The following is a 14,728-nucleotide window of genomic DNA, read 5'->3' as shown; positions in this document are numbered from 1 at the left end:
ATGACACGAATTAAGGAGTTGCATATCTTACACAACTTTCGGTACATTCAGTTTATGATATATTTGTGAATCCTTCTTGTCCTGGACCCTTTTCTGAAATATTTGCTACGTGAGAAGGTCTTGCTTATTTCATCCGAATTCCGATATGTGATTGGAAAAAAATAGGATATGATAAAGGAAGACACCCCCTCCCTCCCCTACATATGTTGACTTTTCAAATGAACGCGATCAAAAAAAGATTTCAAGTCTAAACCACATGTTCTTTGGCAGGTAGAAACAGTTTCTTGTGTAAAGTGATATATTAACATATTACATAATGAAATAGATCAATATACCTCAGTTACCGAAGATTGACGTGTGAAGAAAACTCAAAATGCCTTCGATTGTTAACAGGAAATGCACCTAATTGAATATGTATAACTAAGTAACATAGGTGCTACTGAATATAGTCACTTAGATTTGTTTGCCAAAGTTCAGGAATATCATCAATACACCTTTTCATGCGAACCATTGGTCTTTGGCCAGCACATGAAATGAAATTGCTCTAAACGATAAAAAATGTACTCGGCTATATGCAGATGGAGGGCGTGCCTGTTCATGAAATTATTTGAAACATAAAGCTTGAACTTCCACAAGATATTATTGTAATTTAGAGTTGCCTGAACAGATATACATCCACTGTAGTAGTGTACAGACGTTGTGCATGTTCATTATTTAATAAAGTAAGGATACAAAATGTTTTAGAATAGATTAGAAAACTGAAAACGTCACGAGGAAAGGATAATGGTATTTTGGTCTGATTTTATCATTTCATTATGTTCTATATAGTTTTATATTTTATCTATGCAAATGCATTTTTAAATGATTGTCTTCAATTTAAATCTAACTGACCTAATAGTAATCCAGTATTTAAGTAAAAAGATATCAGACATACTGCTGCTTAAATAATACCTATATAGATAAGGATGTATAATTAAATGAAAAGACAGGAAATGCAATGAAGAAAGGATATGCTAGTTATCGATTAGGCAAGACTTGTGTGGAAACCAAAAAAAAAAAACCGTATTTCTGTAGTAGTAATGTCTGTGTATAGTGTACATTGTGAGTTGATATACTCTGGTAAAATCCCTAATTATGATCATCATTACTGTAGCACGTATATATCGTTACCATGGAGACTGGTATAACTGTCACAGAAGCTTGCTCCTAATAAGGGAAAAGGATGATTTACGTAAATGTTGTCGACAGCTGATAGGTAATCTTAGAGCTTGATGATGGTCAACTGGGCTGATATGTTGTGTTTATTCTTTTATTTAAAGGAAAACAATTATTGATTGGTCTCCGAGGCAGCTCAAAACATGACTCAAAATAAAAAAAAGGAAATAAAAACTTCTACGGACCTGTTTCGCTTGTCTTACATTCGGTAAAAATATTGTCATACAGAGTATGTAACGAAACGATCGACAGGTTAATATTTATTTATCCATTCAATTGTCTATTTATACAGAAATGATCGACGTATGGACAGAGTTGTATCTCAAACGCAAAATCGGTAAAACAATTGCAACCTATGAGAATGAAAAAAACTGCATAAATAAGACCAGGTGATCCGGAGGTGTAAATGTCTTTTAAAAATCGAAATTATATAGCTTGTTTAGAAACTTGGCTGTCGATCTCGTTGAGGGTACAATCTAGGTACGCAGATGATGTGTTTAGAAGCATTAATCACGACCTTGATTTCCAGTTCTGTTGGTAGGTGTATATATGACGAATATGGTCAATACGTTTCTTCTTACTGAATGCTAATGATCATTTATGTATATAAACTGAAAATGATGGTCAGGGTCTTTGTAGCTCGTTTAACAAAGCTCTTTGACAATTTAAGCCCCATACGGAGACAAAAAACAAGTCAAGAGTAGGAGATTTCAGAAAATCTCAACTCAATCCGATGTCGATTGTTTAATTGGACATGGCCGTTTCTATCACTACCAGAATGCTCTCTCGTTCTATGTATATATATAAACGAAAAACTCCTCTTTTTTATCAGATCTATTTACTGCTGCTTATAATTTGTGTTATCCAAATCTGATTTCAAAACTTAATTAGCATCCTATGTTTTATGAGTCGTCATTGAACTGAAATTTTATTACTTAGTCCAATCCGTCTGTCAATAAGCGTTAAATCGAGATAAAACAGTTAATGCTGTTTAATTCATTGTTTGGCACTGTTGTTTCTTACTTCAAATTCTTATTAAAATGTTCTATTCATTTGTGCGTCTTTTGTACAACATTGCTTATAGTAAACAATGCTGTTGAATTTTATCCTTCTAGTTTTGTCATGACCTGCATGCCACGTTTTAATTCATTCGTACAGTGGCATGGCTCAGAACAAACACATCTACTTGGCATAATTCAGAAAGTATCAGATGTATGAAAATAATATTTTGATAACACGGCTATTACACCTCTCTGTCTAGATTTTGACTCTTCTCTCAATCACTTTTGATTTTCCTCAGTCACCTCCTAGACTTCAAACTTTACACCCTTACCATCACTGACGGGATCCAGAAGGACAAAGCAGCTGTATAGTGCATTTTACTTCATTATTTGGTTGTACTCTATCTAACTCTAATTTTTTTTTGAAAAGGTGATATTCGCTTTTATGGAAGCCTAGAGTCCGGCGAAAACCTTTCTCCTCATTTAACAGGAATTTAACGTAGTAAAAATGACCCCCATTTCAAATTCTTGTTTATATGTCAGGTTTATTTAGCAAATAATATCGCCAGAAAAAGAACGTATTGATATCTGACAGACAAACTCACGGCATAGGGTTTCAAGCTATAAAGGATGATGAAGGTGATAGGAAAGCTTTACGGTCGTCAAAATGATCTTATCGAGAAATTTTCTATTTCATTGTTCGAAATGAAGTTTGATGTTCAGTGGTATCCTTGGTTGTTTCATGGTTAGCTTTTTCCTTTTTTGGAACGTGACACTTCTTAAATGGCTTGACCAAGATTTACATCACGAGTGCCATGGTCAATGCAAAAGACGCTTAGCCTTCCGGTACACTTGATCGTATCATACTTGTACTTTGCAAGAGCTTTTGCGCACTTTTAATCATATTTTTAAGGTTTAAATTTGACTCCGATTAGCGACACTAACTTAACTGAAAGACATTGATACACCAGCTTTCTACTCTAACAAAATATTGTGACTCAATGTTTGTTAATTTACTCGCTTAACGAATAGTGTTGCATCTATTTAACTTCCAGCATAAACTATTAAGTATTTTTGATTATTGTATCACAAACTTCAATCTGTTTATGAACAATTTTAAATAATGTACTTTTATTATCATTGGATAGAGATGTTTTCTTTATCATCTATAAATTCTATTAAAAAAATCAGATCAACACCTGCTCCAAAATAAAAAGGGTAAACTGAAAATTAGCCCCGCCTAGCGATAAGGAAATGGTTTATATATCCAGCGCTACTGGGCAGATATCACGCGTCTAATATGTCTGTTGTTTCAACAGGAATCAAAATACATTCAATTTGTCATATAAAGTAAGATATCAACGTGTAAGCTATATATATATATGCGCTGTCGTATTTCGATGACTTAGGAATAAGATTTTTAGAGCCGATTGGTATTTTAATCTAAATGAATCATGTGCGTGACATCGTGATGAAACAGCAAAGCTTAGTCAAGAGAGGCAGAGACAGAGTATACAGTATCCTTTTGTTCAATCTATACCTGTCATTGCAGCAGTATAGGTGCGACATTTATCACATGGGCATTGCATACGTATTGAACATATCTGTTGATTCTTGATATATCTATGTATATCCAGTCCATCAGAGAACAAAACGGTAACATTAAAACTCGGGAAAGCTCAGACATGATAGTGTAAACTGTGAAATAGTATCTCGATTATTCCACACGGAATACAAACCAAGAAACCAGATGTTCAGCAAATTTAGCGAAAGGACTTTTTTTTACTGAAAAACAAGAACTGTCTGTATCTACCTGTGAATGAGGTCAAATACTTGATTTTCGCTATGGAATTGTATGTATACAGTGGTTATATAACGTGTCATGTACGTGATCATTTAGACAGTCATTAGCATCACAAACTATGGAATGACCTTTATCACGGTGTTGCGTCATTTGGATAATAATGACAGCAATAACCAACAACAGATATTGCAATTGATTTTTCACTTACTTATGAATGACATTGGAGTATATACAATAAAAGTCGTTATAGACTTTATAATGTGTTAATATGTTACCTACCCTATTAGTTCAATGTCTTGTTCTACTGTTCCAGAAACCAGAACTTTCACATATCGTGTATGTTGTTGCTGTTGAGTTTCAAAGACAAAGGCATCCTCTCTTGGATTTTGTGACACAATGACAGTTAAACAAAATCGTGTTTTTAAATGTAAGAAACAATAATCATGTTCAGAAATACATCGACGGGAAACTACACTATTGAAGTACATCAGATTCATCTACCAAAGTATGCATACATTGTGATTGGAGTATTGATGATGATTGCATCTGTCATCGGTATAACACTCAATGGCCTGATTGTTTACGTCTTTTGCCGACAGCCATCACTTAAAACTCCCACAAACTACTTTGTCTTGGCTCTTTCTATTTTGGATCTATTAATGTCTCTATTCGGAATACCTATGGTCGTGGTTTCAAGTTTTAAACAACATTGGGCATTCGGCGACAAAGGCTGTGTCTATTATGGATTCATTATGACGTTTTTAGGTCTGTCCATCATAACCATACTGGCCATGATTTCTATTGACCGTTACATCGTCATAGTTAAGACGCATCTCAAACCGTTGATAAATGAACGTGTTGCTGTGAGCCTGATATTCGGCTGTGTACTGAATGGACTTGCCTGGGCAATAGCTCCTCTAGTTGGATGGAGCAAGTATGTATTAGAGGGTTTCGGCATATCCTGTTCCGTCAACTGGACTAGTAATTTAGCTGAGGACGCGTCCTTTAGTGTTGCATCACTTGTCCTTTTTCTAGTTGTTCCTTTAGGAGTATTCTGCTTCTGTTACGGAAACATCTTTTATAAGGTAAGAATGTCATTCAGATATAATTATCGTGGTGATGATCATTTTTGTGTGAAGGCGACATTAAGACATGCAAACTGTGAAATGTTGTAACTAATCAAATATCAAACTTGTGATTGAAGCTGTTTAACGATCTGATAATGATATATTAATATGTATCCTACTTAAGCAAGAAATTGACTACTATTCAAACAGTTCATTTTGGAATATGTCTTTTGAACTCCATTATCTGACTGCATTGAGGTAATTTTGTTCAGGTTGGTGGAAATTAGGAAGAAGTTTTAAGGTGATCAAAGTGATATAATTGAGAAATATGTTATTTCTTTTTACGATATGAAGCTGAAAGTGTTTGACGCTCGTTTATATTTCCTGCCAGTTCCGTTGTTCTCATTTGAGATCGTAAAATTACTCATTTCGACTTTTTCATGAGTCTCCGCGTAAACAATTCTTTTGTTAATTTTTGTTTTAATTTCAAAGGATTTGAGTTTGGATTATAATTGTTTTGACTTGTTGACATTTCAAATATGGCGTCCTAGGACATTTGCTGAACAAATGAAATGTCAGTATTCAACGGACATGATCGTAAAACAACAAGAGCATGTCAACATGACCACAGAAAAGGTACAAGGGATATAAGATCAGTAAGCAGTTTCTGCTTCATTTGTTTTGTAAATCGTGGTCAATCCAAGCAAGATTTATCACGTTCCGAAATGAGAACAAAGTAAACAATACGCAAACTAAAAACCCTCAAACACGATCCAGCTTCATATCATATGAAAAAGTATATCTGAATGAAATCACTATGACGACCATAAAACGTCTTGATATTTTTCATCAACCTGCTTCTCTCGAAATTTGTGAATTTGTCTATCTGTCGTCGACATCTAAGTCACCATAGGTCATTATATTAGAAAAAGGCTCTTAAAACTCGAATTAATTGCGACGTGTTAACACCATGGGATGAGGGGGTGTTGTTATTCAGAAGTGGAAAATTCACATTATCGGAATCGAAATAGTTACACTTATTATTTAGCTTGATGGAAATTGCCTATGTTTATTATAAAGTTTGATGGACATTGCCTTCGTTAGTTTCATTTTAAGGAAAGACCGCGATTAGTGGCTGATGTAGAGTTTGGCGCGTGTTTGATGACTAAATATTTGAATATAGATATGTCATCAATATACCTCCAAGAGAAATTAAAAGTCTTTGCAAGGTCTTTGTGCCTGATCCTATAAGCTTTCGATAAATTCCGTATGAAAACAACAAGTCTGCCAACAGATAGGCAAAGTTACTTTCCATTAGTATGGCAATAGCTTGTAAGAAGATTTTATAAATCAGATTCTTGGTCATTTTAAATGATTTCGTAAGCGGTACATTTCGACTTGATTTGGATTAATATTCCATGAGATACGCTTCAGTATAGTTAACAGCTATGTGTTTCAACCGGCATTCACCTTTTATAGAAAGATAACTCATAAGAAGAGAATGAATGCGATTCTTCAGTTTGGAATTGGGTGTGGTAGTGTACAGTGTTGAGAAAATCATATTATTATTGCTGAGTGCACTGCGGAAAGTCTTAATAATGTCATTTGTGACTTTTATGTGTCTCAATATAACCGGATTGCCATTGCGAACTGAGCGCATGCTGATCAAGTTTTGAAAAAAGTGGCCGATTATGAAAAAAATTAGCGTTAAAGTTTCTTTCAAATTATTTAGTTTCAATGTCTTATAAAGTACGGTGGAACTTACTTGGAAAGAAAGTGATTACGGTTGATAGTTAAAGAGTTCTACATCAAGGGGAACAATTCAAGTTGTCTTTGTTACAATTCTTCATGTTATATGTTTAGCGGTTATGACTTTGAGGATGACAGACTGTTAAAAACCACTAACCAAGTTACAGACAACAATGAAATGTGTATAATGTATTTTCGTTCTTGAAATGCATATTCGATATTCTTGTTGTATTCCATATAAAAAAACTCCGTTTTCATTTGGAAGTGATTATTCATACTTGTATGTATATTCAGTGATGTTCTAACACCCATTTAATTCCATGCAAGGACAAAATAATGCTTCGTGTCATCGTAAAGCGGACACTTCACATCAATGGTCTTTACTTTGTTCCATGTCCTCGCAATAACCAGGGGCGTGGGAGGAAGGATTTTAAGAGGATTACGTAGTCTTTAAGATACAAAACACGGAAAGAAATAGCACATTTATTGGTTATTGATTAACGTTTATTAACATATATATCAGTCTAAACACTCATTACATCGGATTTGTCATGAGCATACGTGTTATAGTCATTAATGTGTCTAACGTATACATTTTAGCGGTATAGCTGTAAGCATTCTTATTATCAATATTTATTGCTATAAAAATACTGCCGATCATCCAACTTTTCAACAAATCATCACCAGATCAAAAGTTAGAAATCCTTAATTCATAGCGTCATATGGATTTTGAAGTCAACTAAGAAAATGAAAAAAATAATCATGATCTTCATTTCTGATATCTGATTATAATGGACATTTTTGTTCGCAGAATTATCGGTAATCTATTATAGTATTCATCATGAAAAGCAGTATATTATAAAGAAAAAAAATCCATTAATGTTTTTATAAGGAAGTGAATACAGTTGATAGAAACATTTCAAATTGAAATTAAAATAGAGGTACACCTATCAATGAATAAATCAAATCAAACCGTTGTGATTTCGCACTATTTTTGAAGGTGATGCAATTGGCGACGAATTTGATATTTGAAAGCAATTTCCAGAAAATCTCATTAGACCAATCCTGTGTTTAATTTATTCTTTATTATCACTTTATTGTTCATATCTACAAGATGCCAGTAGAACGCCCTAAGCTCACGGCTCTAGGCGACGACAGAATATACATTGCAGCTTATGTGGTATTTCTTCCGTGTCTTAAATTGGATAGCAGGTGGTAGACTGCTTGTTGGCTCAAGTTTGATAGGTTTACTGTTACCTGCATGCCACGTATTGATTCATCCAAGTAGTGGCACGGCTCAGAATATACACAACATGTGCTTGACGTTCTTTTAATTATCACATATATGACAAATTCTAATTGTAACGGAGATCGTTACATCAATCCTCCAAACTATCCCTGCTGTCATAAAGCAACAGTTAAGCCTACTTATACTAGATCAAGATATCTGAATTATAGTGTACATACCGTAGACCATAGAAGCAGCCATGCGTGACACTGGACAAAATATATGTGATACATCTATAAAGTGATTATTAACACAAGAAATCCCCTGACACACACTATTAACAATACTAAAGTTTCAAAGATGAAACATTTTCGGCTGTTATGTTTGTTGTTCAATATAACCACTTCTATCAGACCACACCTATGTGTTAATTTAAGAACGGTACATATTTAAATTTCAAATCTTGCGGTGGTCATCTTGGATTTAACTTAAATTATCAAACAAATATTTACGTCGTCATCAATATTTACATCAAGTTTCATTTCAATCTGACATGAGATTTTTGAGTGATAATCTGTTACATTTACACCAGTCTGGCCACCATATTTATGTTCAATTGTAAACTGTGGTGGGTAAAGCTCGGAGAAAAAGTGAAAATCAAAATAATAATGTTTAAATAAGTATGAATATGATAATTATATGTTAATGTTCATGAATATAACAACTATACAACAGCTGATCTGAGTACATATTGACTAAATAAATAATATGATCTGCCACACGCAAATATTATACAATGTTTGCCTGACCAAATATTGGCTATTACACTCTAGTGTCCACTGGCCGTAAAGACCACCATTTAGTTTAAAAATGCTACATTATGCATTAATACCAGGTCATCAACTGTACCAAATTTTTTTTTCACAGCGAACGGACCAGAAGAAAAACAAACGAGGTTAAAACAATAAATCCCCAACTTCATTTTTTGTGATTTAGTAAATGCGACATTTATTGAGTTATGGAACAAGTGCCCCTCTCTATCTAGATTTAACTTTTCATTTAGTCATTTTGGATGTATGATGTAGTATCACTGACGGGTCCTAGAAGGACGGAACAGCTGTATGATGCAGTTTAATTCATTGTTTGGCTCTACTATATCTAACTGTAATGTTGTACTAAACGTTGCTAATCACTTGTGTGTCTTTTTGTACGATCTTTTTTTTTTTTTTTTTTTTTTTTTTTTTTTATTTAGTTTTGTTAGAAGAAGATGTCAGTTTGTATAACCTGATATGATTTTAAGTACATGTCAGTGTTTTGCAGTCTTATACATATTTTGTTCTTTTGAAGTCTTTTCATTTATGACGTTTTTGTCTATAGTTTATTGACCTAAACTCTCTTTATGGGGCGACCGAATATAAAAGATATTTGTATTATTTTTTATAACTTTTACGTTTTTTTTCTTTTATCTATAACTGGTGATATCAATCGCATTTGTAGGTTAGAAAAAGTGGAAACTTACAGATGTTTACTGAAGCTGATCGCGGGTCATCCAAAATGGACAGAGATGTGGCGAAAACGATCCTATGGATGATATGTAAGTTTCCACACTTTGACTTGGTCAGCCGAAACGGATACTATCTCAGTAATTGTATAAATAAAGCTCTCTGATATTATCCGTCTTTCGGAAATATTGCTGTTTGATAAGATAGCCTGACTCCGTAAACACATCACATTTAATTTTTAAAAAATAACATGGTAAACATATGGCATTCGATTTTGTCTAAATCCAGAAATTGTATATTCTCTAGAGATGCTATTACACGCAACAACATTTTTTTTCCTGCTATGGAAATATATTATCCAAACAACTAGACTCTGGAACCATTAAGGATCTCTTTGAGATTATGAACGACATAAATGAGAAATATCCTTCAAATATTGAGTATAAACATGTACTTGACGTTGTTCTTAAATTATCAGATATCAGATAATACTGACTGTATTGAAACAAGTGAACACTGTAGCTGTAGACAAATTTATGATTACTTTCACTGCTTGTTTAAGTTTACATCATCTTTTGATTTCCGAATACGTAAGCAATAACATGTTTTCTGTGTATTGAATTATTAATAACTACCGACATCAAATATTACGATTATTTTCTGTTTTAATTAGAACTTTTTATAACAATATATGTTCACCTTAACATTTATTTTCAACTAGAATGAACAGGCATTCACTTTATTTTCCTAGCTAAAGACATCGCATAATTGTTGTCCATAATTTGCTTTGTATATCGTTTTCTGAGTAAAAATATTTTCCTGATGAATTAAAGTTAACAATACAATGAACTGGTTAATAAATTAATTATTCTTGTTTGTCTACGAGATAACAAAACCTATTTAACAGAATATATCCTTAAATGGGATAACTGGAGTTGATTATCTGTATCTTCATTTCTGTCGTTTTGAAATCATGGTCGACTACAGTAGAAGGTGGTATACTTTGACACAATGCATTTTGTGAAGTGATGATTTGTAGAACTAGCTATTATGTATTTATAAACGAAATGTATGGTTTGTATATTCATTGACGACTGGATAGGATCTGTAAAATATGATTATAATTATACTGCCTTTTATTCATTAATAACGTAATTTTATCAATACACTACTGAAAGGAAGCAATGTTTGGTAAAAACACACAGGTTTGCTTTGTTGTGTTTCCAAAGAAGTATACAGTCAACTTTACAGTCTACGGATTGTTTTATTTGATTCCTTCAAGGATAAAAAATACATATTAATTGGTTGTATTATTGATTTAACCTACTTTTTTTCAGTGGCGTTCATGATGTCATGGTTTCCCTACGCCACTTTAACGTTGATTACTGTTATCGGTGGATCATCTTCTATATCCCCTGAAATGACTGTCTGCCCTACAATACTGGCTAAAATCAGTGTAATTTGGAACCCTTTGATATACACATATAGGAACAGAGAAATCCGTAAGTCCATGGTAGAACTGTTACCATTCCTTTCGTTCCTGTTCAATTTACCTTGTGTAAGATGCCAGAATCACACCCAAATAAGGCCAGATATTTATAGAAACAACGCAGAAGGTCAGATAGCAGTTTTACCACATACGTCAACGTCAACAGAGAGTACCCAGACGAGGAACAACCGCCTGCAACGGCAAGACAGACAATTGGACGTTACTGATAACGAATGCACAGCATCTGCCAAGATAGCTTTAAAATCATACCCTCAATCACGTCAAACGACAAACACAGATATGTTTACTGTTCATAACGTAGACAGCACTACTGTATAGCAGAGCCATTCAGTAATCATACAGATATTGTGTGTAGTTTGCTGTAAAGCTGTTCTTGTACATATTTTTGTTGCATAAATAATACAATCTGTTACAAGAATTTCAGATTTGTTTTCTCTTGCAAGAATAGCATATTGCGTTCTTAAGTTCCATTTAAAGATTAGCACCGACAGATACATCAAATTTCTTTTGTTAGATACCAATAAAACCCAAAAATATACAATGCATAAACTATAAGTGATTATTTTATGTTTTGCTCAAAATGGTAATCGACAGAAACCCTTGAAGATTAAAATAATACAATATATTCCAAGATATTATATATTTTAAGTATTCCCAATTCCATATCTCTGTTTTCAATTATCAATTGCTTTTTATTGTAGTTCTCTATTACTGTCTTTAAGGTGTTCACATTTCAATTATTAATACTTCATGAATATATTTTACCTTCTATGAATCAAGCATTTTCATTCGTCACTTTTGTATGTTATAACCCCTCAACATTGAAAAAATAACATAATTTTGCAATGTCAGTTTCAACTGGGCCAATGCGGCGGTGTATGAAAGCGTCCATTATAGATGTAAAAATACTGCTTTGTGTGTATACATGGTTATTAAGAGAGGTTTTAATTTTCTATGTTATAGCTCCGTAACACAAAACAAATTATTTTGATTTATGTTGTACTTCATAACATTGTATTTTCAATAGCATTGTTGATTGATGTTCAATTTGATGAATAAAATGAAATAAATCATGCCAAATATTGAAATTTAAATTGAATTCATTAATACATGTCTTTCATCAGATAATGTCGAAATACTCTATTTGTTTTCCTGTAGTTGTTGATTGTTGTCAATTTTAAATGATATTAATCGGACTGGTAAAATATATATGGTTTTATTTTAAGTGTTATTTTGTTTTTATTTTAGGGGAGGTTGGGTTATAGATAACAATAAAATACAGTAACTTGCTGTGTTTACGTTTCTATGTTAACTACAAGTTTCTTGATCGAAGCATTCTCTAACGCGTAATAAATAAAAATATATTTTGTCATGATAAGCATCTGTTTAACGCTTTCCCGTTTTATGAAATCGCGTTGAGCTGAACCAAAATTTGAGATCGATTGTTTTTCAAATTACGTCAAGTAAATCCCAAATTACGCTCGCTTAGTTTCTTCAAAATGCGCATGATTTCCAAAGTGGTCGTTTGCGACGGGTCCTTTTGTGAAGTGACATCGCTTCATTCGATTTGCAGACCGGTGTACATGTATATTAAACCTTCAAACATGTAACCGCGAAGAACAAGATATTGTTGGTAAACCAAAAGAACCACAGTAAGCCATACTCTGATGTCATTCCATGACCATAAAATTACACCACCTCTATTACTTGAAAACAATATATATTCCCGTGGTGCATCTGGTATTAATTTGCATTTACATGCAAATAATTTAATAAGAAAATATCTACATTGTAAGTATATGTACACTTGGGCATAAGTTAGGGACTTTCATTTTCAATATGGAAAACATCTAATCAAAGCTGAGTTTTCATTTTGTAAAAATAAATCTTGCACTCCGTGCCTCCTTTCGTATTTGATGCTGTATACCACCAAGCTGTCAGTGTTTGAATGTGTTTGATCAGTAAAGCAAACACATATTCGCACTGTGTTTTAAAATAACACGCCCATAAATGACAACTGCTGAAAGATATCAAGCTTCCAGAATGGTTCATTGTGGTATCACATACATTTAGAGGCAACAACCTAAACGTTTCAATACGTTTAAGTCAAACCGTTTCCAACCCTTTGGGAATGTCTTTTTAAGTACATGTTTTTTTAAATGATACATAACTTCCGGTTTTGTAAATTTCGCTTCTTCTGAATGTCAACTTTCGTTAGATGCCGAAAAAACCCATATATCTTGTGGTGTTGTCATTTTTCTTCTTAAATAACGCTAATAAAATCAAGCCCAATTTAAGATATGGCTGGTCCCAAACTTATGGCCAAGGGTATGTTATAAATATCGGTCTCAACAAGTTGATCTAATATATTGAACTCAGAGTATAACATCCAGGTGCCCACCTTTCTTCAATTTTGATTTTTGAATTAATTGTCAATGTGTGTCGAAAATGTGAATTCCTACGCTCAATTTGAAAAAGTTGGTAATATTTAATGGAAAAAGAAGAGGTAATGATTAAACAAAGAAACCTGGGTATACAAGACATATCTGGGCGAGTTTTGTGATAGAGATAAGGATTTATCATTATATGTAATTTCAAACCAGTTTCATAAAATCCTATTTGAAGTGAATCAAAAGTCAAGAAAATACCAACATGACAACATAATCATAATAATGAAAATAACTTTAAGGTACGTTTTATCACAAAACTTACAAAATTTGTATTTTATCATGTTTATATTCAGCCATCGAAAAGTAAAATCAAATAGAGATTGATGACAGACACTATAATGTCATTGTCCTTATTATGGTGTCACAATTAGTTTTTGACTCGCGCAGCCAATGAAAAACAATTAAGGATATATCACTGTAGTGACGTACAAATATATTACATGGTGATATGAAATGAACTTTTAACATCCCTTTTTTGTAGTTATTCACATCCAGAATACATAGAGACAGTCGCCTCAATATGAAACATGTATGACTGTATCAAAAAGGCACTAGGCGACAGAGGTTCTTGTCACGGGCTGTCTTCTGAGAAGTTCAGCAAAACTATTTACAGCCTGACCTCACCGCAAGTGCTAGCAAGAAGGAGCTGTATGCAAGATATGATGGACACAGAGACTATTTAATTCCAGGCTCCGGACAGGAGCGACTGTAAAACTTACAAAAATTATAGCGGTATCTCTCTACTTAGCATCGTCGGCAAAGTATTTGCAAAGTCCATCCATAACTACCTGCTGAAGCTAGCTGAACGTTTTTACCCAGACAACAGCGTGCTTTCCCTTCTTGAATTCTAGGAGAAGAGCATACAACACTGGGTGTCCATGTGCGTCGATATCATTGACTGCTCCAATGGATTTCGTTTTGTCAGAAGATCCTGTTCAGGATCCTACCAGGAAAACGACTGTCCGCCAATACGTATCGTAATAACATCTTTCCACTCCAACAATAAGGTAAAAAGTGCAGTTTGCCAGCATCCTCTTCGGGTCTTTCCTCAGCAGTAGCGTCGTCAAATAAAACTAAGTCCTTGCCCCCATGCTCTTCAGGATATTCTTCGTCACGTCAAAAATGTCTCATCAGCGACAAGGTGTTCGTTGACACAGCGGCATTGGTAACTAACACTAAGTATGTGCTACAGTTACTGATGG

The 14,728-nt window shown here is 33.7% G+C and overlaps 1 protein-coding gene across 1 annotated transcript; it reads left to right on the top strand.

Moving 5' to 3' along the window:
- Positions 1 to 4,463: 4,463 nt before the first annotated feature.
- LOC132552043 (visual pigment-like receptor peropsin) lies at positions 4,464 to 11,394 on the top strand. Its single transcript, XM_060216183.1, has 3 exons — positions 4,464 to 5,105; positions 9,562 to 9,658; positions 10,904 to 11,394. The coding sequence occupies exons 1-3, from the start codon at positions 4,464 to 4,466 to the stop codon at positions 11,392 to 11,394; spliced, it is 1,230 nt and encodes a 409-aa protein (XP_060072166.1).
- Positions 11,395 to 14,728: the final 3,334 nt, after the last annotated feature.

This window comes from Ylistrum balloti, unplaced genomic scaffold (genome assembly GCF_031769215.1).
Source record: "Ylistrum balloti isolate Yb309-2 unplaced genomic scaffold, AGI_CSIRO_Ybal_v1 Utg370232, whole genome shotgun sequence".
NCBI lineage: Eukaryota > Metazoa > Mollusca > Bivalvia > Pectinida > Pectinidae > Ylistrum > Ylistrum balloti.
This window is presented reverse-complemented; position numbering and strand designations above follow the sequence as displayed.

What these genes read in the sequence shown, in the direction of transcription:
- LOC132552043 (XM_060216183.1), top strand. Translation starts at nt 4,464, where the DNA reads ATGTTCAGAAATACATCGACGGGAAACTACACTATTGAAGTACATCAG. An exon ending in ACGGAAACATCTTTTATAAG is followed by an intron (nt 5,106 to 9,561) that starts GTAAGAATGTCA and finishes TCGCATTTGTAG; the next exon opens with GTTAGAAAAAGTGGAAACTT. An exon ending in AACGATCCTATGGATGATAT is followed by an intron (nt 9,659 to 10,903) that starts GTAAGTTTCCAC and finishes ACTTTTTTTCAG; the next exon opens with TGGCGTTCATGATGTCATGG.